General features: G+C 43.3%; 1 protein-coding gene across 1 annotated transcript in view; it reads left to right on the forward strand.

Moving 5' to 3' along the window:
• phlpp1 (PH domain and leucine rich repeat protein phosphatase 1) overlaps positions 1 to 23,602 on the forward strand; it is a 51,208-nt gene that overhangs the window by 23,473 nt on the left and 4,133 nt on the right. Inside the window, exons 2-13 of the mRNA XM_078263914.1 lie at positions 6,317 to 6,513; positions 11,533 to 11,658; positions 12,592 to 12,740; positions 16,301 to 16,447; positions 17,862 to 18,089; positions 19,219 to 19,421; positions 19,745 to 19,805; positions 20,496 to 20,591; positions 21,449 to 21,604; positions 21,953 to 22,153; positions 22,953 to 23,115; positions 23,234 to 23,364. Coding sequence (XP_078120040.1) covers positions 6,317 to 6,513; positions 11,533 to 11,658; positions 12,592 to 12,740; positions 16,301 to 16,447; positions 17,862 to 18,089; positions 19,219 to 19,421; positions 19,745 to 19,805; positions 20,496 to 20,591; positions 21,449 to 21,604; positions 21,953 to 22,153; positions 22,953 to 23,115; positions 23,234 to 23,364 — 1,858 coding nt within the window. The remainder of the gene's footprint in view (positions 1 to 6,316; positions 6,514 to 11,532; positions 11,659 to 12,591; positions 12,741 to 16,300; positions 16,448 to 17,861; positions 18,090 to 19,218; positions 19,422 to 19,744; positions 19,806 to 20,495; positions 20,592 to 21,448; positions 21,605 to 21,952; positions 22,154 to 22,952; positions 23,116 to 23,233; positions 23,365 to 23,602) is intronic.

The following is a 23,602-nucleotide window of genomic DNA, read 5'->3' on the forward strand; positions in this document are numbered from 1 at the left end:
AAACACTCTTCCTGAGCTTGAGGAAAAGGAGGAAGCCATCTCCAGTAACCACCACACACACACACACACACACACACACACACACACACACACACACACACACACACACACACACTGTACTCCAGCTTCTACATACAGTAGGTCTAGGAATAGACTATGACTTCTGCACATGAACACACCCACCTTGCAGGGCCTGTCTATTATTTAAATTCATGCATCCCCCATAGATTATGGGATGACCACTGTGACTAACATCATGCTGCTCAAAATATTTCTAGTGTAGGTGGCCCATGGTTCATGCATTTGGAATAAAGTCAACTGTCTCTTATAATATCCTTCCCCTAATGGAGGGTCACCAAGAGATCCTGCCTTTCTCTGGCCCAACCCTGTAAACAGGATGCTCACGTGGGTGTCCCACTCATCTCCCTGCTTCCTCCACTGTGCATTCCCTTTGCCAGACTGATACGTTTGCCTCCATCCAGTCATCCCACATCCTTGCGAGATGGTTGTAAACGGCAACATCCGTACAGGAGAAGCTTTCAAACTTTTCTTATCACAAAAGCAGCCCACTCAAGATGTCTGTATTGTTCTCCCTTTGCAAAATCTCTTGCTGTTTTTGGTCCATCAACATTCAGGGGGGGCAATTAGATGGATGCATATATGGAGATGGTTAATCACTGTCACTGTGTCAGTGTGTGTGTGTGTGTGTGTGTTAGCAAGGGGAAGAGGAGGAGTAGAGTGTGGGTTTTTGCATATGCATGTGTGGGAGAGCACGTTCCAACAACAGGCCTAAAAATAGTAGTAATATGCCCATGTGACATATTGAGGCTAAAAGCTTGTGAATAATTTGTCTAATGCAACACACACACACACCCTTCCCAAGCTCAAACATGAAAATATGTGCGTGCTGGTTACCTTTGCCAGCCAGCAAAGTTGGAGGGGGGTAACCAGTCTGTTCAGTCTCCAGTCAGTTTTCCTATCTGTTAGCAAGATGTCACGTGAAGTTGAAATTTGAAGTGATAGCTCTTAGCCCGAAGAATACTTGATTCGATTTTGGTGGTAATCTGGAAATTACGATTCGGGTGTAGGCCCACCCGTCATGCTGCATTCATTTTTGTTCTCCTTTTATTTAAGTTTAAAGGAGATACATTATTTTTCAGATAATGTACTTAAACCAAAAAAGAATTAAGTATAAGCGTTATTTTCAAAGGAAACTTAAATAGCCACATGATATCAAAGTATTAAAGGTGCAGTAGGTAAGACTTATAAAACTAACTTTCAACCCTATGTTTGAGTGGAGCTACATGAAGCAGGTGATTAAAAAAATAATCTGGTTCCTCTAGCACCACCTACAGCCTGTAGTGTGAGTTGCAAAAATCCACCGCTGCTCATGCACAGGCATTCATTCTCCCTTGTGGGGGGAGGGGCTTAGGAGAACGTTTTGGGCTTTAGTAGAAAGGGGAAGGGACTGAGAAGTTGTTGATGTTTAAATTGTTTGGCTAAGTCCTGGATCTTCCCAATCCTACCTACAGCACCTTTAATATATAATGTAAAGTTGTGTGTGATGTTTTTTAAGTACATGCTGGTAAATATTTATCTAATGTGATATCTTCAGTTTGCTTCCTTATCTCATTTTCTTTATCTTTCCTTCCCCATGTTTCCTCTTAAAGCGTAACTCCCGCCAAAATGCAACCTAGGGTCTTTTTGTGAATGTACCTGAGTCAAACTTTTGTTTAAAAGCATATTTAGGACGGAATCGCCACTTTTAAGATTTAGCGAATTTTCGGTCAAATGGCCTTTTGAATGGGAGTGCTAGGGGCACTTTTATGCTAGCCTCAAAATAGCTATTTTTAAAACACTAAGAAGGCTCAACACAACATGAAACTTTGCTTGAAGTATCACCAGGGGCTGTACACCTTAACGAAAGCATTGAGAACATTGTTTGTGTACCCGGAGTTTACTAAAAAAAAAGATTTTGAGCAACTCACGTTAGCAGTTGTTCTTCCGGTCACCGTCTATCGAGCCAGTCAAAAATAGTCGAGGTAGGAGAGTAAAGATGGAAAGCTCCAAAAGCTTAGGTCCATATAAATGCACGGATAATTCGTTGTTTTGTCGTTAGTGAAACACAATATTGACCTTGTAGTTGAAAAAGGAGCCTCATATAAGAATGACATTTCCTCCTATGGAGTCCGTTCATTGGCATTCAGAGATCACCTATTTTGGACTGGGAAAATGGCGGATAGTGTAAACAACAACTGCTAACGTGAGTTGCTCAAAACCTTTCTTTTTAGTAAACTCTGAGTACACAAACAGTGTTGTCATTGCTTTCGTTAAGGTGTAGAGCCCCTGGTGATACTTCGAGCAAAGTTTCATGTTGTGTCGAGCCTTCTTAATGTTTTAAAAATAGCTATTTTGAGGCTAGCATAAAAGTGCCCCTAGCACTCCCATTCAAAAGGCCATTTGACCGAAAAAAAAATCGGTAAATCTTAAAAGTGGCGATTCCGTCCTAAATATGCTTTTAAACAAAAGTTTGACTTAGGTACATTCACAAAAAGACCCTGGGTTGCATTTTGGCGAGAGTTACGCTTTAAAGTTCAGTCCCCAGTTTAACTCACTTATCTACACCACTTATTTGTAAGTGAAAACGAAAGTGGACACCTGTTATATTTGTCCGTTGCCTCGTAAAACTATTTGTGTGTCCAACTAGGTGCACTGGGTCCCGTTTATACCAGGATGTGGCCCGGCAAAATGTAATGGACATTTTAACTTAACTATAAGTGAATGTGGTTATATGATTCAGATTTGGTTAAACTGTATAAAATGTGTCTAAATGCTGTGATTGTGTGGTTTTCTTTAGGCCTTTTCCTCCACTTAAACTTTTAGCATTTTGCTCTCAACCAGCACCTATACCACACTTAAGTGTACACATACTCACAATAATACAAATACATTCATTAGCACTCATTGCATTTCATGTGGAGTGGATGGTAATGATGACCCTTCGATGAGAGATAAAACCTGCAGTATTGTTCTCTCCATGCACTCTCTACTTGTTTCCGAGGTGGAATTAAATGAGTGTGGATTGAAGTAGGGCAAGTAGGTAGGGAAGTAGTAATGTCTATGGCCCTTTAAGTGTTTCCATCAGTTTTGATATTTTCCCCTAAAAGTTACTCATTTTGTTACAATTTGGAGATCCTACAATTATCATTAAGTAACTTTCTTTTGGGATTTGGTACAAATAAAAACAAAAAGTGTATTAACTGATATTTCTCTGTCCCAGTTAAGCAAGGGTAAGTACATTATACGAATATGGAATATTACAGATGTCTTTTATATGCTCATAACTCATTAAAACATATTTATCCGTAGATTATGATTTCTAGCTTTTGATTACTGCTGTGAAGTCAAGGCAGACTGCCAGAGCACAGAGGGAAATTATGTCATATTCAAGATATTGTATTATAGATACATAGCTTCACAGCTTTGTGCACAGTGTGAACTGAATTTGCTATAATAGAGAATAGGCATTGCCTTATTATAAGTTGGCATTGCCTTAAGTTAGGTTTATAAATAGTCCTTCACTTAAAGACGTAAGACACATATCTTTTCCCCTAGAACCACCCACTTGTGTTAAAGCAGTTTAAACACAAATGGATTTTTACTTTTGCTTCATTGTTTTTTCTGGCCATTCCATATGGAATGAATATGAATGCTAGATTGCAGTATTATGTAATGCATGCTGTTGGGAAGGTCTGAAATGTGTGTCAAACATGTGTGACTTTGTAATCAGCTGCCAAACAGTGTTGCTTTCTCACGCTTTTTCTCCGAAAAGTAGTAGTAAGTAGTAAGATGGCTACATCTTTGAACGTAGTAGTTGTATAGAGGCTTGTGCTCTTCTGCATGCCCTCTAGTTATGTATGTATGTATGTATGTATTGTAGGTTTTGCTATTTGAGCATACAAAGACATCTCCCCCTCGTAGTCAAACATGACTCCTGATCAACATTTAACGAGAGTGTGTGTGTTACACACTCAGCATTTACTCAAAGCAAACTAAACTTTTGCAAACTAGGCTATTGATTCTGCTGTGAACACAAGATTAGCTCGTAGTACAGAGGTAATGGTCAGGGCTCAGTGGCTGGTTTTAAAATTGAATTCAGTTGTGTATTTGTTAGTGAAAATCATTAGAATAAGATATGTATCTATTGGCATGACCCCAGGTGTAGCCGCATCAGCTGAAATAAGCAGAACTCTGGTCAGACTGTTATTAAACTCTGCTGAGTGTGTTGCAGCATGCATTACAGAACTCTACTGCGCTAGCCTTACAGTCGGCATGTGAAAGACCTGAATTATTTAAAGCCATGAGAGCGTGTGATGCTTTACCCCACTGACTCTTTCTTCCTCTCTTGAACTCACCTCCACAACCCCTCTGCTTCAGTCTGTGTGCTTCAGTCTGTGTTTAGAGTGAGGTGAAATATGTTTAAAAAGAGACAGTACAGGATGGATGCAGCTAGTCTACAGTAGGCGACAGTACAGGATGGATGCAGCTAGTCTACTTTGTAAAAAAAACAGAACCATAGATAGAAAGTAGAAACTGAACATTAACACACATGTTCTGGTCATGTTATTCCCTCTCGGATTACTGGTCAGAGGTCTTCAGAATACTTTCACAGGCACTATCCTTAAATTTGCAACGCCTACTCTGCCATCTTCGGTATAGTGCCAGCTGACCAACGGATTATCAATAAGCATAAGGACATTATAGCATTTACAACTCTACTTGCCCACCGAAGGATATTGTTGCACTTGGCAATCCCCCATACCACCCAGCACCTCCTTATGGATGAGTGACCTTATGCGCCATTTAAGTCTTGAAAAGATCAAATACACACTTAGAGGGCCAAAAGACCTCTTCTATTCTACCTGGAACCCAGTAATGTCTTTCATAAACAAACTTAAAACCCTCCCTGATAATTCATGAATCCACAAGTACTAGATCCTGAGGGGTGACGCATGATGTTGCACAGCAAGCACGGCCTCCTCATTTATTTTCAAGCTTTACTTTCAAATTAGCTGCTTCCACCCTCTTTTCTTTTCTTTTTGTTTAATTCTTCATACCTGTTGAATGATACCTTCACCTATTAATATCCTAACCTTTATCTATTTATCTACTTACTTAATCTCCTTAGTTTGGGATGCACTGGATGTTGTAGAGAGGGGGTAAGGGTGGGTGTGGGTTGTATTTGTTTATTTGTTTATGTGTTCTGTGAAAAATCCAAAAGTATTGTCCTTCTGTATAACTGTCTTTCTGTACCGTGTTCTCAATAAAAAAGATAGTTGGAAAAAAAAGACAAACGACAGGGAAGGGAGGGGTGGAGGAGGACAGCGCATGCCAGCCCGGGGAGGTTTTTTGCGTAGGTGGAGGTAGACAGAAAGCAGGTGGATGTTTAGACGGAACGATAAGACTGCCTGGTTGACATAAGCCTGATAAGCAGCCTGACTGTCAGGTTTGGCAGGCTGGTGGTGAAGCAAGAGAGCAGGGCATGGAGGAAAAGCACTGAATAAAGGCAGCTCAGAAATTGTGAGAGAATAATTTAGAATAGGTGCACCTGGTATTGAATTTTAGACTCTATTAATGTAGAGCTGCACTGAATGCAAATCCAGACTATTGAATTCCATGTGCGAAGTAGGACATCCCAGGCAGTTGTGCTGAATGTATTTAGATCTTATGTTAACCAGCATTGTAATGGTATTGTGGTGAGAGCTCTCCTGCTAGCCATTGTGGGTATATTTCTCATTTTGTTGCATTAATTAGTGGCCAGCTAGTATACACAGATTACTTTTTATCAGCTGTCCAGACTGACATCTGATATTTCAACAACTATTGGATGGATTGTCGTGAAATTGTATACAGCTCAAATTTTTTATTTGTCCAATGCTTTGTTGGTTTACCACCAAAAAACGAATGACATTCCTGTACTTTTTGTTTCGTACTTGTTAGCAAATGACACGTTAAACTAAGCTGGTGAACATGATAAACATTATAGCTGCTAAGCACCAGCATGTTAGCGTTGTCAGTTAGAATGTTAGCATCCTGATGTTAGCATTTAGCTCAAAGTGTTCTTAATCTTGTTTGGTTTTGGCTTTATGTATTTATAAGTGGCATTGTGTAAAATTACTATACTATAAAATTGATTTTATTCCCTGGTGGTATGCTAATTTCTTTCCTTAAACAGTACCTAATCTTTCGACAGACTTGTGTTAAGGTCAAGTCTACAGTGCTAACTACACAAAATCTCCCTTTTTCTTTGTTCCAGGGAAGCCCCAAAGCATTGAGAGCTCAGAGCGGATCCAGCTGTCAGGGACATACAACGTTCGGAAAGGGAAGCTGCAGCTACCGGTCAACCGCTGGACTAGACGGCAGGTCATCTTGTGTGGAACCTGCCTCATCGTCTCTTCCGTCAAGGAGAGCCAGACAGGGAAGATGCACATCCTGCCGCTCATTGGAGGAAAAGTATGTCTATGTTACCACAACAGTGCACGACTGGCATCACATAACCGTTTTTCTTTTATGGTGGTGTTATGTAAATGTATGCTTTGTATCACATACTCATAATGTCATATCACCAGAGATTGACTTGATAAAATCACTCTTATTAATCTCTTAAGTAATTGTCTCTCTGCGCAGTGAAGTTTGGTCTTGATGACACCTTCAAGAATTGGCTGTCCTTTAGTGAAACCCAGTAATGCTTCCTGCTTTGTTGATTTTAGTTTAAGGTCAAACAGAAATGGTGCAAGCCAGGTTTATTACAAAGTCAAAAAATGTTCAGTATTCTGCAAGGATGTTTTTGCCCATTCTAATCTGGAGTCTTAATGCTATAATGTTCAGTGTAATGGATCACTATAGCCTTAGTAGCCTTATTTCTCTCTACTTTTTAAAAGTGCCTCCCCAAAAAGGACCTTTATCCGTTTATTGCTTTATGGATTTGTTTATCTCCATGGCCACTAAATAAGCTCCAAGGACTCTCCTGAAAAGCCCTTTCTACCCACCTGCCTACCCACAAAGGACACACCCAGTTTTTAAACATTTCACACACAGCACATGACCTCTAGTCAACCATTCATACACTTGCCTCTGCATGTGCCTATGTATGCCTGAGTGTTTGTTGTATGTGTGCCAGTATTCTATTCAAGCCCCATAACTAGTCAGCCATTCATTCACAGTGTCCATGTGTTTGAGTGTGTGTGACTGTGTGGTTAAAAAGCAATTTCACATACATTTATTCTTGCTCATGTCACGCACAGATGTTATATGATCATGCGTGCCCTATATATTGTCATGTCTGCTTCTGGTTGGCTGAATTTGTCTACCCTGAAGCCATTAAGCATATATATTCATATTTTATATATTTATGAGCATATTATTATTTCCTTCAAGTAGGTAGATTCAAAAACATCCAAGAAGATAAAAGGTTGTGCGAACTATGTGAACTAGGAGAAGATGAGAACGAATCACATTTTCTTTTGTATTGTCCGTATTATGATGAGTTAAGAACACCGATCTTACATGAAATCCAAAATCCTGAAATGTTCTGGTGCATGGATGATGACCAATTGGAGTGGTTGTTTAAATGTAATATTTATAAGTTGGCGACTTTTGTTTCTATTTCATATAGGCTTCGCCCTCTAAGCCACGCTATGGGTTTATCCCCAGTCGTGAAGGTTTTCTTTCCCGCCCTTGCGTACCGCTCGGGCTTCAACTACGTCCGCAAATACTGTATATAAACAGAGCGGACCCGTTGCTCTGCTCCCATTTTGTCTTCAAGCTAGCAGTATGAAGACAAGCTCGACTTCCAGCGGTGTTCGCCTCTGCCCCACCTGCCGGACCGGCTGCATCCTGCCGCTGGACCTCCATCCCCGCTGTGAGACCTGCCTTGGCGCCACTTACGCCTCCTGCCAGTTCTGCATCCGCCTGCCATCTAAAGAGCTTAACCGGCGGGCGAAAGCTTTTCTGGAGTGTCAGGCTCTCACCCCCGACGCCTCCTGCCAGTTCTGCATCCGCCTGCCATCTAAAGAGCTTAACCGGCGGGCGGAAGCTTTTCTGGAGTGTCAGGCTAGCGGGGAAGGGGATGGCAGCTGGGCAGACAGACGGCAATCCGTCAACACCCTGGATCCGCTGGAGGAAGGCTTTGTCGACAAGCACGAGTCCGATGGCTCGATTCCCTCGGATAACGCCTCCGTCACCGGCTGTCCCTCCTCCCCCCGTGGGAGAACTGGGCCTCGAAACGGGGATCGATGCCCTCCCATTGCGGCTCTCCCCATCTCCGGAATGGCCAAGGGCACCGCTCCGGCGGTCTTCCCCTATGCCTCAGGCGGCTCCACCCTCCACTGCTAAGACTCTCTTTTTGGATCTGCCAGAGATCATCAAAAAGGCGGCAGACCAGAGAGGCATAGCGCTCCCGGCTGAGCTTCCAGCCCCCGCTCGCGGCCTCTTGAGCGGGGATGTTTACCCTCAGGAGCTGCCCTCCTCCCATGACAACAGTTGCGCGCCACAGCCTCTGCTGCGGCTCTCTCTGCACCCCCCCCCCCCCAACTGTGGCAGTTCTGCAGCACCTAAAGACACTGGGTTTCGCCAGAAACTGGCAGAAAAGCTCATTGGTTCCCACACAATCGATAGTTTATCTGGGCGTAGTGCTTAACTCGATTGTTATGAGGGCCAGGCTGTCAACGCCAAGGCAAGACGCACTGATCTCTCTCCTGTCGCGCACCACGCCATGCGCAAAGGTGTCAGCGCTGTCCGTCATGCGCCTTCTGGGCATGATGTCCGCGGGCTACATGGTAGTACCCCTGGGGCTTCTCCACATGAGAAAAATCCAGAGGTGGTTCCTCCATTAGCGCGTCGACCCCATACGCCACAAGTGGCGAATGCTGACTATCCCTCCTTCTCTGCAGTCAGACCTGTCATATTGGGGGAACCCCCGGACCTTGTCAGCTGGGGTTCCCCTGGGCAAGGTGACGTCATACGTGACAGTGTACACGGATGCGTCCCTCACTGGCTGGGGAGGGATGTGCGAATCACAGGTGGTGGGAGGGGAATGGCCACCTCCCCCTCTCCCACACATAAACTGCCTGGAGCTGTCCACCGTGCTGAAGGTTTTAAAGCACTTCGCCCCAGTGGTAGCGGGGAGGCATGTTGTCGTACAAACAGACAATGTTACAGCAGCAGCGTTCATAAATCGCCAGGGCGGCGTACGTTTGGCCTGGCTATTGGAAATAGCCAGGAGCCTTCTGCTGTGGGCACACAATCATCTGCTGTCCCTCAAGGCTATTTCCATCCCCGGGATACTAAACCGGGCGGCAGACCTAATGTCGAGGGGAGGGCCCTCTCACAACGAGTGGAAATTGAATCCCACTATCGTTCAGAAGCTGTGGAGCAGGTTCGGGGAAGCGGTGGTGGATCTGTTCGCCTCACGAGAAAACACACGCTCTGTGGTTTTCCTTGAGCACACGGGACAATCCACCCCTCGGTGGGGACGCTTTCTCCCACCATCCCCGGCCCAGAACCCTCCTGTACGCTTTCCCCCGGTCCCTCTGATCCCTCGTCTCCTGGAACGCATCCAGGAGAAGAATCTGTCGGTCATCCTGGTGGCACCGGAGCGCACGAGCGCATCCTGGTTCCCGACGCTGGTCCAGCTGCTGGCGGGCTCCCCCTGGCAATTGCCGTGGCGCAAGGACGCCCTGTCACAACTGGACGGCGCGATATCCCACCCCCCGGTGATAACCCAGCGACTGTGGGGCTGGCTGCTGAACGGGAACGCTTGCAGAGGTTAGGCTTGCCTCCTGCAGTGGTGCGCACTATTCATAGTGCGAGAGCCCCCTCTACAACAGCATGTTACGCGGTACGTTGGTCCGCTTTCCAGCGCTGGTGCACGGAAGCGCAGCCACCCTACAGCCTAACCCTTCTTTCACACCGAAAATGTTAACAAATTCCTTTCGGTCGAGGGGTTTTTTCCCCCCCGCCTCATAACAACGACGCGGAGGAGGTTTCCCACCGATTGTGCCCGGTGCGTGCGTTATCACAGTACGTTTTACGCACGGCGGACATAAGGCGGACATAGCAGCTGTTTGTTCACTATAGGGAACACTCCCAAGGAGCGGCCCTGTCACTGGCTGTGCGAAGCTATCACCCAGGCCTATAACACGGAGGGGCACATTCTACAAGGGCACTATTGGCATCAACAGCTCTGTTCAGAGGCATGTCAGTAGCCGACATCTGCGCAGCGGCCTCTTGGGCATCCCCATGCCCTTTCATCCGTTTCTATTTGCGGGATATGTCCGAGCCCTCTCTGAGCCACTCGGTCCTATCCTCACTCAACGACGAATGATGCCCCGTCGTATGTGTGTTCTGTCTGCTGCCGGGTGCCGGGAGGAGAGCGGCGTCCCACATATATGTGTAGCCTGTGTGTGTATATATATATATATATTATGTACATATGTATATATTTTTGTCACTATCACACATCCTCTCTCACTACCATGCACGCCTACAGTTCGGGAGGAACTTGGGCATCCCATAATTATCAATCATGTATTACCCTCACCAATCATGCATGCCTGCACTCTCGGCTTGGGCCTTACAGCCAGCTAGGCAAAATCATTACCATGGCAGGCTCCGTTACCTAGATAACGGCTTATCTCATACAGTCTCCTGTCAGTGCATGAGAGAGAGAGAGAGACAGTGAGAAAAAAAGAAAGAAAAAAGTTTAGTCTATGTTCCACTTGTGGGCTCTGGGTCGCAGGTGGCATTGACTACATCAGCTTCGCCCTAACCCATAGTGTGGCTTAGAGGGCGAAGCCTATACGAAATAGAACGATAGTTACGTTATTGTAACTCGAGATTCTATGAGTATAGGCGTTGCCCTCTAAGATCTGGGCCACCTGCTCCAGTTACATTAGCTGAAGAAAAAGCTTATGTTGGGAGCAGAGCAACGGGTCCGCTCTGTTTATATACAGTATTTGCTGACATAGTTGAAGCCCGAGCGGTACGCAAGGGCGAGAAAGAAAATCTTCACGACTGTGCATGCGCGAAGGGATAAACCCATAGCGTGGCTTAGAGGGCTATGCCTATACTCATAGAATCTGGAGTTGGCAAAAAAGATTAGACGGTTTATTTGTTTAGGGTATGTGGTTACTTTGGCATCTGGTCCTTTGTCCTAGGTAATGGTGTCTTGTTAGCCTGTCTGGGCTGGGCATATTTTATTGTATGCATGACATAATAATAAAAAAAAATATTCATTATTCATTTATTCATTCCTTCAACAGAAGCTTTAAAGCTCAAATAAGAACTAATGTATTGAGACCTCCCATGTATCCGTTTTTCCTCTGCTTCCTTTTATTGTGTGATACTTAACTTTTTAGGCATGGGGTTTATCATTTATATTCATAGGGGGGTCAGAGATGTCAGTATTTCAGACTGTAATGTCGTGTGTATGTGTGTGTGTGTGTGTGTGTGTGTGTGTGTGTTGTGCTGCAGGTGGAGGAGGTGAAGAAGCACAATCACTGTTTGGCCTTCAGCTCAGCGGGGCCTCAGAGTCAAACCTACTACGTCAGCTTTGACAGCTTCACGGAGCACCTGCGCTGGCACAGACACGCTGCCAAGGTACTGTGTGTGCATGTGCATGAGAGTTAGAGAAAAGAAAGGAGAACATAAGCATATGCTCCCAGGCGCTACTTACGGGTCAGCTGCATTGTGTAGCAGTGTGACTGCGAGTCAAAGTATGAAAATATGGCACTGCACCCACCACGATCCCGCTTACCCGTATGAGCTGTGAGTGTGATTCAAAACTGCACATATTTCACTGCTGTCCGATCTGTAGTATAAGTAGGTTTCTCTGGGTGCACTCACACACATAAACATCAATCATGGCTCTCTCTCTATTTTCTCTCATTTGAACTCAAGTAGGCCACAGCCAGAAAACCTCTTTTCTAAATATTAACAGGGACATGCATGTCACTAGCACCCAGAGGGACACTCAGAATAGAAGCCTGGATAGAAGCAGCACGTGCCCCGTTGACGACTGCTGAGCCTCTAGCTAACTCCGCTCTGAAAAGCTTGAGTTCACAGGGTGTAGATTTTCACCTTCAAGACAAGGTGGACGTTTAGTCATTTCATTTTAGATGGCAGCTTGGGTTTTCTGTAAATTTGACTAACAAATGATCATAGGTTAACTGCTCTGCGCACCTGCAGTTAACTAGATTACACGATGATGTAATGTAGGATATCAGGTCACTAACCTTTTGGACTTTCCCTCGAATTCTCCTGACTCCCTAATCCTAAGAAGATTGGTCATTGAATGACATTTGACCACTTAGCAGAAAGCCACACACACACACACACACACACACACACACACACACACACACACACACACACACACACACACACACACACACACACACACACACAGAGTAAACCAGTTAAGTCTTCTATATAGTCTTTAGTCTTCTCGTAGTGATAATCCTGTTTAACTCCATGTTTCTCTTTCTCTCTGTTACCTCTCCACTCTTCTCACTTTCTAACCCACTCCTCTAGATGGTGTCCCAGAGGATCAACTCGGTAGATCTGTCCTGCTGCAGCCTCGAGCAACTTCCTCCCAACCTCTTCTACAGCCACGACCTCACCCACCTCAACCTCAAACACAACTTCCTGCCTGCAGACCAGCGTCTGCAGCAGTTGCAGAGGTACAATGCCACCATAAATGTACAGTAAACACACCTGAGGCTAAACTAATAGGAGGGGAAGAGGCAGGAAGAAGTGGAAGATAAGGAAGGAGAGGACTACCCTGTAACAGGTCGAGGAGACAGTTCAGGGTGGTTTGGATGGGCTGGTTTGGGCAAGATGAGACTGGTTTAGCAAAGCTCAGCAATAATTTGTCCACAACAGGAGCTGGCTAGGCTGTTGTACAAGGAGGGCAGAGAGGAGACACTGACACAGTGAGGTTTCACTGGACACAGCAGGCCATGACTGGCTGGTTTGGACAGCTTTAGCTTTCGCCTGCAATTTGCGAGCCATCGACCTGAGCAGTCTAGGACTGGGGCCACTGGCGCGCATGGGCCAAAGAGGCTAGCCAGGGCTGTGCTTTACCAGGCTAGGCCAAACGAGCCCAGAAGGGTAGATGAGTCTGCAGGGAAGCTTTTAATGTGCCTGGCCTCCCTCACTCTCTCTCTGTGGGCACCATCTGCTGCATGCTTATCATGGTCCCAGATTAAAGCCCACAGCCAAGACGTGTGTGTGTGTGTGTGTGTGTGTGTGTGTGTGTGTGTGTGTGTGTGTGTGTGTGTGCGTGAGCATTTACACAGTGGTACATGAGCACGCCTGTCACAGCTTTCTTTGTGAAGATTATTGCCAGAACATTTTTATCATACGAGTGAGTGAATTGTGTGAATCTGATGCTTGTATGTTTTAGCGATGTTTGCAGAATGCAGTGCCTGTATGTGTGAGAGGAAGAGAGAGTTGCTTGCTTTTTTGCAACAAAAAAAGTGGCTGCAGGCTACAGATTTGGGGTCAGTGCATACAAAGTCTTGATACAGTATGGCATTCTTTTTTTCTTTTTTTAAGATGACTGCACTGATAGGAATGTGTATTTGTGCGTATGTGGCTGTGCATGCATAATCGGGCATGCTTGTGAGTCTTCCTGAGAGAGAATTTTGAATGAGTATTGTAGTAGTGAATGGTCAGGATTTTATCATTTTCTGAATCATCTTCTTCTTCTTTTTTAATCCTTGGAATAAAGACTGGTGTTAAAAAGACGACGATGCAAAGGAAATATCTCGTTTTTAAATCTGGGTGAGTGATGCACAGCTCCCCTGCTGGTCAAGCGAGATAACATCCATTTATCTTTGCCAAACTTAAGTAGGCTCATCCGCATTTGACCCAGCATGACAGAAAAGAGGTCAGTCATGAGAAAGAGATGAATAGTTAGCTGAAAATAGAGCTGTTTTAACAGAAACATGTAGCAGAGATACTGAGTACTCGCTTTGCCCCTGAGAGACTGAAGTCAAAAGAGCTGGAGTCAGCAACAATATTACTATGTGTGCGCAGCCTCCATGAATGCGGGTGTATGTGTTTTGGTGTGGGCAGTTGTGTGAGAGTCTGTTTTTGTGTCAGTATAAACACTGGCTTTCTCTGACATCTAACATGGGGTCATAGTGCCTTTGTATTTTTCCAAGAGGGATGGAATGTGTGAACCTGCCACATGCCTTTCCCCTTCTCTTTCTTTTCTCTCTGGCCAAATACTAACTGGTGGGTGATTTGCCAATCAGATATGCATAATCAGTTGTCTGGGATACTAGCTCTCTCATCTGGCATGGGACTACCTTCCCAGCATGCATCCCTCTGTGATACAGAGGTCACCACTCACTGAGGGGAATTATCTGACGCTCCATGCATATGATTGAACCTATGGCCTGTTTATTTACATATGTATGATAGTTTAGCAAGTTATGAAGGACATAAAAGTCATGGAAAAGAAGGGAGAAGGAAAGGGAGAGGGAGGAATGTTGGACAGAAAAGCAGCAGAAAGATGATGATTTGTGATGAAAGGGGGTATTTAAGGCCAAGTGAAAGGATTAAAGTTGCATTAATTGATTTTTTTAGCCGCTTGGGGGTAGCAGAAAAAGCTAAAAACACTATAAAGTTGATATGATGAAAATGTTTGCAAGCAGTTGATTATTTACACATTCATTTAGAGTGGGTTTCTGCTCACCTACCATATCCACTCTCCCTTTACCTCTTGATTGCTCTTCACCAACTCCTGGGAAATATATCTGGCTAGAAATGAGGTTGATGACAGTTGAGTTGTAGGCTGGAACACCCAAACAAATGAGCTAAAAGAGCCTAAAAGGCTCTGCAGAGTTAAGGGGAACTACAAAGTTGAAGTAGTTTTTTGGTCACAGCACTGACACATCATCACCTTATAAAGCTGTTATGGTGAACGGCAGAACAGTTGCTTTTTATATACATCTTATTATTTATTTATTTATTTATTTTACTTTATCTGTTTAGCTGTACTATTGCTGTCCTTGTACTGCTGCAACAACCACATTTACCCTCTGGGGATCAATAAAGGCTTATCTTATTTTATTATGTTTACCAGCTTGACACCAACTTTGTCTTTCTGACATTTAGTGCTGGGCAGGTAGTACACAGTTGATTAATCAAAACTTTCTTGCTAAAAGGAAAAAAGTGGAATATGACTGGTGGAAAACCAAATCAAGTGAGTTATAAGAGGCTAAATGGTCTCCCAGTGCTAAGGGGAACTGCACATTTGTAGGATAATTCTATGTGCGTTGTGACTACGACAGAACTTTTTAACTTTTTTATCCATTGACAATATAAGGAATAATGACGTCAGCTTTAAGTACACTAGGAAAGGAGTAAGGAGAAAAGAGAATAGCATGATAGGACAGAATAACAGAGCATGACACAGTATGAGCATTACTCAGCACATTGCAGGGGTTGATTTAATGGTGGAATGACATTTTCCCACACACCCCCTAGCCACTTCCTGCAGGAGTCACCCTCAGCTGGAATTACTTGGCCACCATAATCAATAGCCCTGATGTCTCGGCTGCCTTTTTCTCCATCTCCATGATTTATTTTGTGTGTGTGTGTGTGTGTGTGTGTGTGTGTGTGTGTGTGTGTGTGTGTGTGTGTGTGTGTGTGTTGTGCCGACAATGCTAGTATGGCACACTGCCCATCTCCGGCTCACCATAGCTGCTCTCACATGATAGGTGATAACAGGTCCCATGTGTGTGTCTGTATGTGTGTAGATGGATAAATAAGGACAGAGTCATTTCCCCCGCTTCGCCCCGTTCCCTCGCCCCCCCCCCCCCTTCCCGAGGAGCTAACCCCTCTGAAGGTCACCGCTCTGCCATAGGACACCACGTCAAATGCCACTGGTCACCGGTGTTTGAATGAACAACACAGACGCCAATGCTGTAATTCTTTGCTCGACATTCAAATGTGAATGTTAAGGCTGGGTTGAATCTATCCGTGTGTTTTTCACTTACACAAACTCAGTGTTAGCTACACTTTGCTACATTTCCCATGAATATATTCATAAATATATTTATGAAGATATATTTATGAATATCTTCCACTCTCTTGCAATATTCATGTTGACAAGATACAACTACTGTACATCTCCAATCACTTGCTAATACTCCTCTCTTCTCTTCCCCTCTTCTCTTCTCTTCCTTTTTCTGATTTGTTGTTAATACTTTTATCCGCTGTTTTTCAGATTTTCGCGTCTGCGGAGCCTCAACCTGTCTAACAACCACCTTGGTCAGTTCCCCTTGGCCATCTGTGACATCCCCATGTTGACAGAGGTCAACCTCAGCTGTAACTACCTGACCTGTGTCCCCAGCTCTGTGGGTGCCATGAACAAGTAAGTAACAGAAGGAAGTTATTCAGAATATAGACCTGATGTTAACGGTATTCATGCTGCAAGATTGAAATCTTTGCTAAACTCAGAGGCTAAATATAACTGAATCTAAAGTTCAGGCATATTGCAGCCCTAATCTAAATACACATAGTTGTTCTTCCTTTGTAGATTCTTCTTCTGTTGATTCTGTTATTGGTGTTTACCTCTCCTCTCCCTACTATTTGCTTGTGATGTTGGTGATCGTCCCATTCTGTACCGGCCCTTACTGCTGAGTTGGGGCCAGTGCTTGCTTGCATTGATGCATTGCTTGCACATAACCAAATGTGGGAGTTACCTAGCAACAAGTACATGGCATAACAGCCACCATGGTGTGTTTTGCCAGTTTCAACATGTGAGCAAACAACAACACAACTTTCACAGATCATCTGTGGTGCGGGCGCGTGACATTTTGCCTCAGTCATGGCCTGTCCCATGGACTGATTGCTAGTCTTTGCAAGTTAATTCATTCTAGTCCTTTCTTATTACTCAGCTGTTTAAACATTACTTATATACTCTCTACCATTTGAAAAGTTTGTCCAGCTTGTTATTGAGCCAATCTGCTGTGTATAATCCAGTTTTGACTATCTCCCTTTGCATTATGGTGCACACCCTCGCTTTTCTTCGACAATTGATCTCACATTTCTCTATTGCCAGTAAAACGTTGACTTCTAATTGATGGACCACTGAATTACATTTCTTAAATAGATTATGTCAATTGGTTCTGGTGGCTGAGACATTATATTAGGTTTACTTTGTGACATTGTTACTACAAAAAAATCACATTTTTATTGCAATGGTGACATTTTCAAGAGCATGGAGCCAATCAGATTTCACTGGCTGAAAACCAGTTTATTCCCATGAGAATGCTCAGAACATTTGAAGTTGTTGTTCATTATCAGCCCCTTTAACTCACTATTTAAAGGAGTGACAGGAAACATGTACAAATATTTCAAATTAATTAACTTAGGCTCTTAAACTTGATAATTACTACATTATTAGGGTGAATTTACCCCACCATGACAAAAGGGAATACATAGACTATGGTAGTCATTTAGTAGATGGGTCAGTACTGACTCATGGATAGTACATGTGCTTTAAACTCAAACCTCCTTTGAAATTTAACATACAGGTATGTGGGTTGAAGCGGGGCTAGATGAGATGTTAATCTGCAGGAATGATCGGGTATGCCTGTAAATTCCTGAAGTGGCCAGTACCGCCATCTGCTGGAAATTAAGTGTACTGATTATGTAGCACAACGTCATTGTTCCTAAACTCCACCATCTGTGCAATTAAATAAAATTCTTTGTTAAATTGCCGTCCTGCCTGTCACCTCTTTCATGACTGAGATCAATTGTTTAATCTCATGTTCCTCTCTCAGTTTGCAGACGTTCCTATTGGATGGCAACAGTCTGGATGAGCTGCCCAATGAGCTGGGTTCCCTCCAGAGGCTAAGTTACTTAGGCCTTTCCTTCAACCAGTTCAACCATGTGCCACAGGTGCTGGAGCAGTTAGCCTCCATGGAGAAGCTGTGCATGGCTGGAAACAACCTAGAAACACTCACCCTGCAGAATTTCCGACTGCTCCGTGTCAAACACATCGATTTAAGGTACAGCAATTTAGCCAGATTATTACAAATATATATTTTTTTAAAGAAATCATTATTTGGAGATTATGTTAGGGGTTTTATGAATAAACTTTGACAACTTTCTCAAGAACAAGCATCACTTAAGTCCTCAGTCATGCGTTTTCCAGAGCAACGTACTCAATGACACATGTTGTCCCACTAATGATGGAAACAAAAACAAGCCAAAGCATGAGCAGACAGCACGGAATCAGGAAATCATTTGCCTTTAGTGGCTCCATCAGGTGTCTTCCCATTGTTTGCAAAAGCACAGAGTTTGAGTGACTTGCACTATTTTCCAGTTAATACTTCACTCCATCTGACTTTGCTTAGACAAGGTCAGTAAATACGTTTTCCAGCATTCCTGTTTGGGCAAAGATCACTCAGTATCTCTGATGAGGATGATGGGTGCTGCTGCTCTTTGTTTCTGTTGATTTATTTCCAGAAAATGTGTCTAGTCAAGACAATTTAAAATACAGACAAAACATGTAACCATGACATTGTGCAATAATCCAATTTTACAAACTCAGCTCAATATTATGAAATGTTATTTTATCTTGCTTCTTTCACATTAACATTTTATTTCCCAACCGAATTTTTTTTAACATACTGCCTTACATAATGCCTCTTTTCATCACAAAGCCTATGCCTGTCAATCAAGACAAACTGAGCAATTGTGTGATTGGCTGTTGCTTTAGCCTGAACATAGAAAAACTAAATATTGGGTAATTGTTTATGGATCAGATTCATGTCTTTTATGTCTATCAGTTTTGCCATAAATTATTTCTAATAATTGAATGCCTGAACCTTGAACATTGTTAGCTATCACCACTAGGTGACAGAACAGATGTGTAACACACACATACACACACACACACACACACACACACACACACACACACACACACACACACACACACAATGAAAAAAAGACTTCCATCAGTGTTGTACACAGAAGAACTGAGTACTAAACAGAAGTCAAGGAGCTGCTGCACAATATATCAGCCATCACCTGAGGCATGTTCCCTGCCTTGTAAGAAAGGCCACAGCCTGTGCAGTTCAACTTGATCCCATTGGAGCTGAACCTTTGCCTCCTCCCTGCTCCCTCTGTCAGGTTGAATAAGATCTCCAGCATGGTGCCAGATGAGCCTGACCTGCTGAGGCACGTGACCCAGCTGGATGTGAGGGATAACAGGCTGACAGACCTGGACGCCTCGGTCTTCCCCAGGCTGGAGGTGCTTCACTGCGAGAGGAACCACATCGTCAGCCTCAAGTCCAAGGGTTGCTTGCTCAAAGGCATCTACGCCTCCAACAACGGTGGGTTTGGCACGCAGGACTTCATGTGTGGTTAGAAAAGACAGATCCCCCTTCCTCTCACATCCCCATCACGTCTTAACGGAAATCTAAATAGCTCATATCTCACCTCGCAGATATCACTGCTTTCTCTTCCTATATAACCGAATTTCACCCCATGCTCCTCTCTCTACATGCATTCATTTTTCTTATTAGTGCTGCACTCTCATTGTCTCTCTCCCTTTCTAACTTGTCATTACCCCCCCCCCATCCCAAATGCTCCATCTACCTCCTTTTGTAATAGTCTGTCCTTGCTGGAGGTTAATGTGTTTGGATTCTCCCTACAGAGCTACGGCAACTGGATGTTAGTCCTGTGCCTTCCAATCTTACTTACATGGACATCTCGAGGTGAGAAAAATTCCAGAAGTACACACACACACACACACACACACACACACACACACACACACACACACACACACACACACACACACACACAAAAGGAATGCAGCTCTAATTGTGAATGGTACTGAAGAGCAGTAACTGTTCCGTGTAAGTAAGAAAATTTGCTTTAAAGAACTTGTTACTGCATAGCCGAATACCTGCTTGCTGAATTTTGAAAGAGTGGTGAAATGTTGATGTTAGAGGGCTGTCACTCTTTAACTGTGTCAGCCCTGACCTTTCACATGACTATTGGTTGTTATGGGAAAGATACTGTAGGCTCCTTATGGTCAATAAGAAAGGCATGGAAAGGGTACTCTACTATCATTCATATCACAAGTGCTGACTTCATCTGAAATTATTCATACATTATTTGTTATTTATTATTGTTTTTTTAGAGTAATTATTATTGCATTTTTTTTGCCTGAAACACAACCGAACTTAAAACAGCTGAGACTTCAAATACTTGATGAAGTGAATCTGAAATATTCCAAAATATGGAGAGATAAAAAGCCAATTTTTAACCAGAACTGAAGTTTTTTCTAGAAGCACTGTTGGAAATTGAAGTACACGCAGTATCCCAGTACATTATTTTCCATGTAAGGTGTCTCGCTTTACATGAATTTATCATCATCATCACCCCCTCTCCTCCTGTAGGAACCATATGGAGTCGTTGCCAGACTGGCTGTGTGAAGCTAAGAAACTGGAAGTTTTGGACATGAGCCACAACCTCATCACTGAGCTCCCGGCGCGGTGAGTCTCTCTCTCAGCAAATGTGTCCGTTAGCCTGTAAATGGAGTACAGTGCTGCATTACTCTCGCTGCCCTTTGCCAGCCAGTCGTCTATCCCCCATAGAGCCTCATAAATCACACAGATAGCCTGTAACCTCTGCAGCCTCCGTCCATTCTCTTCCTCTTTATATAGCATTTTAGAAGGTCAGATGCAGCTTGCTTCCTCAACTTTTCTCTTTCTCCTATTGCCTCTGCCAACCTTCCTCCCTCTGCTTCTCTCTCTTCCTCTGGTCCCATCATTGTCTGCAGATTTATTTTAGACCCAATAAGTGTCAGGATGATGAATTTCAGCTGCGGGCTCCACTAGAGGCGCTGCTATTTTCCTTTTTCACATCCTCATCCTCACCTTCATTCTCCTAGCGCACTATCCTTATTTCCATGACTGTTTCTGCCTACTTCAGTTACAGTCTAGTCGCTCACAAGCCAAAAAATGGTGTCACCTGCTCACCAACCACATTACCATCCATCTACTGTATCTATCTATCTATCTATCTATCTATCTATCTATATATATATATATATATATATATATATATATATATATATATATATATATATATATATATATATATATACACACACACACACACACACACACACATCTATCTACAGTATCAGTCAAAGGTTTGGACACACGTTTCCCATGAATGAGAAACGTGTCCAAACTTTTGACTGGTACTCTATCTATCTATCTATCTATCTATCTATCTATCTATACATACATATATACATATATATCCACTGTAGGTTCATAAGAGTCAAAATGTTTATGCTTAATGTTGTAGTACTGACCCAATCTGTATATCCTTTATGTCGCAGGTTGTTATGCAGCAACAGTCTGAGGAAGCTGAGCGCAGGACATAACCAGTTGCAGAAGCTGCCTGAAAGAGTGGAGCGCCCTCTGCTGGAGGTTTTGGATGTACAGCACAATCAACTAGTGGAGCTGCCCAGCAACCTGTTCCTCAAATCTGACAGGTAGCATTAATTATAAGCTGGAAGTTATTTGTTTTTTATCAGCTAATGCACCCGGCATCTCATAAGAAGATTAAGTGTAGGAAAAAAAATGCAGGTATATAAAGATGAAGGACAGAAATTATGCAAAGGATTTTAATCGAGGACAAGATATCCAAGGGCAAGGATGACAGGCAAATAAAAAACATCCAGCCAGGACACGGATGGTAGAGGGGGGAGGTTTTAATGGGGGGGGGTCATAGAAGTAAGTATCCATGTAGAAGTGTGGTATCAAAGTGACTCAGCGCTATGTTTTTATGTCCTTGTCTAAAGGAGCACAAAATGAGTCTGTACTTTAACTTCTACTTTCAGCTTACGAAGCTTAAATGCGTCTGCCAACAAGCTGGAGCACCTGCCGCCATCCAGCTTATCAGAGGAGAGCAACAGCATCCTGCAGGAACTCTACCTGACCAATAACCGGCTGACGGATAAGTGTGTACCCCTGCTAACGGGCCATACACACCTTCGTGTTCTGCACATGGCCTACAACCATCTCCAGACCTTTCCGGCCAGGTAAAGAACTTACATGCACTTTGTCATTTGCTCTTCCCTTTAGCCTCGCCTGTGTTTTACATTAGAGCTGGAACTAATGGTTATTTTCGTTATTGATTCATCTGTTGCGTATTTAACTCAACCGATACTGGATTTTGGAGGCCGATACTGATATACTATACAGTTAAAATGTAATAGTGACATTGTTTCTAAATTACCTCATACATACTATGTCTTTGGCATTTCTGTACTTATTGGCCAACACGTACACAGATACTAATAAATTAGGAATTTATAGCTGACAGATATATAGTTCTAATTTATTTAGACCAGTGGTCTTCAACGATTTTTTAAGCCAAGGACCCCTTAACTGAAAGAGAGACGGAGCAGGGACCCCCTACTACATATACTGTATAAAATGAAATTGCATATTATATAATTGTTGGCATGATTTCATAAATCATGTTTTGATATTAAACATACATGTGGCACAGTGAATCCTTAGGGTTAACTGTATCCGTGGATGGCTATCTTAGTGGCTATCTTACCTGTAAGCCAGTAAGCCTATCACAAATAGGCAGATTTATATTTGCTAATATGTTGGATTCATGTTAAGACATTTTATTTTTTTTTTTTTTTTTTAAACTTTCAAAAAATTACCAATAATTTGGTGGCCCCCCTGTTGAAGATCTCTGATTTAGACTATAAAATAGTCCAAAACCCCAATAGATTAAATTTACAAGGATTTAAAGAATGAATTAGGCAGCAAATCATAATTGTATGTACTCAACTCACCCAATACTTTCCCCTCATTCTTCAGTAAAATGGCCAAGTTGGAGGAGCTGGAGGAGGTGGACCTGAGCGGAAACATGCTGAAGACTGTGCCCACAACCATCATGAATTGCCGGAGAATGCACACACTCATCGCCCACTCCAACGCCATCGAGGTCTTCCCTGAGGTCATGCAGCTGATGGAGATGAAAGTAAGACAGTAGTATTATGTAATAACATCTCTGCGAGTCTTTATGTACAGTGTATGTATGAGTCCCAAAGCTCGTACTGTATTTGCATGTGCGTGAGTGTCTCGTCCTCTGTCGTCAGTGTGTGGATCTGAGCTGTAATGAGCTGAGTGAGATCACGCTACCAGAGAATCTGCCTCCCAAGCTTCAGGAGCTGGACCTGACTGGAAACCCTCGTCTCAACCTGGACCACAAGACCCTCGAGCATCTCAAGTATGTCATTGTTTTTCTCTGTAGGTCTTTTTGACTTTAGTTACAGTGCAATTCTGCATGTAGTTCTGACAATGTGTCTATATAGTTTGCACTGGGAGTATTTTATAAATTTTTTCATGCTTAATATTTGCTCTGCCAGTGTGTATAAATGTTGTTGTTGTGTAGATACTGTTTTTTTGGTTTTCTATTATAGTACTTTGCTTTTGTAATGGTCCAGTTTCCCCCAAAAAATACTTTT

Source organism: Sander vitreus, chromosome 12 (genome assembly GCF_031162955.1).
Source record: "Sander vitreus isolate 19-12246 chromosome 12, sanVit1, whole genome shotgun sequence".
Lineage (NCBI taxonomy): Eukaryota > Metazoa > Chordata > Actinopteri > Perciformes > Percidae > Sander > Sander vitreus.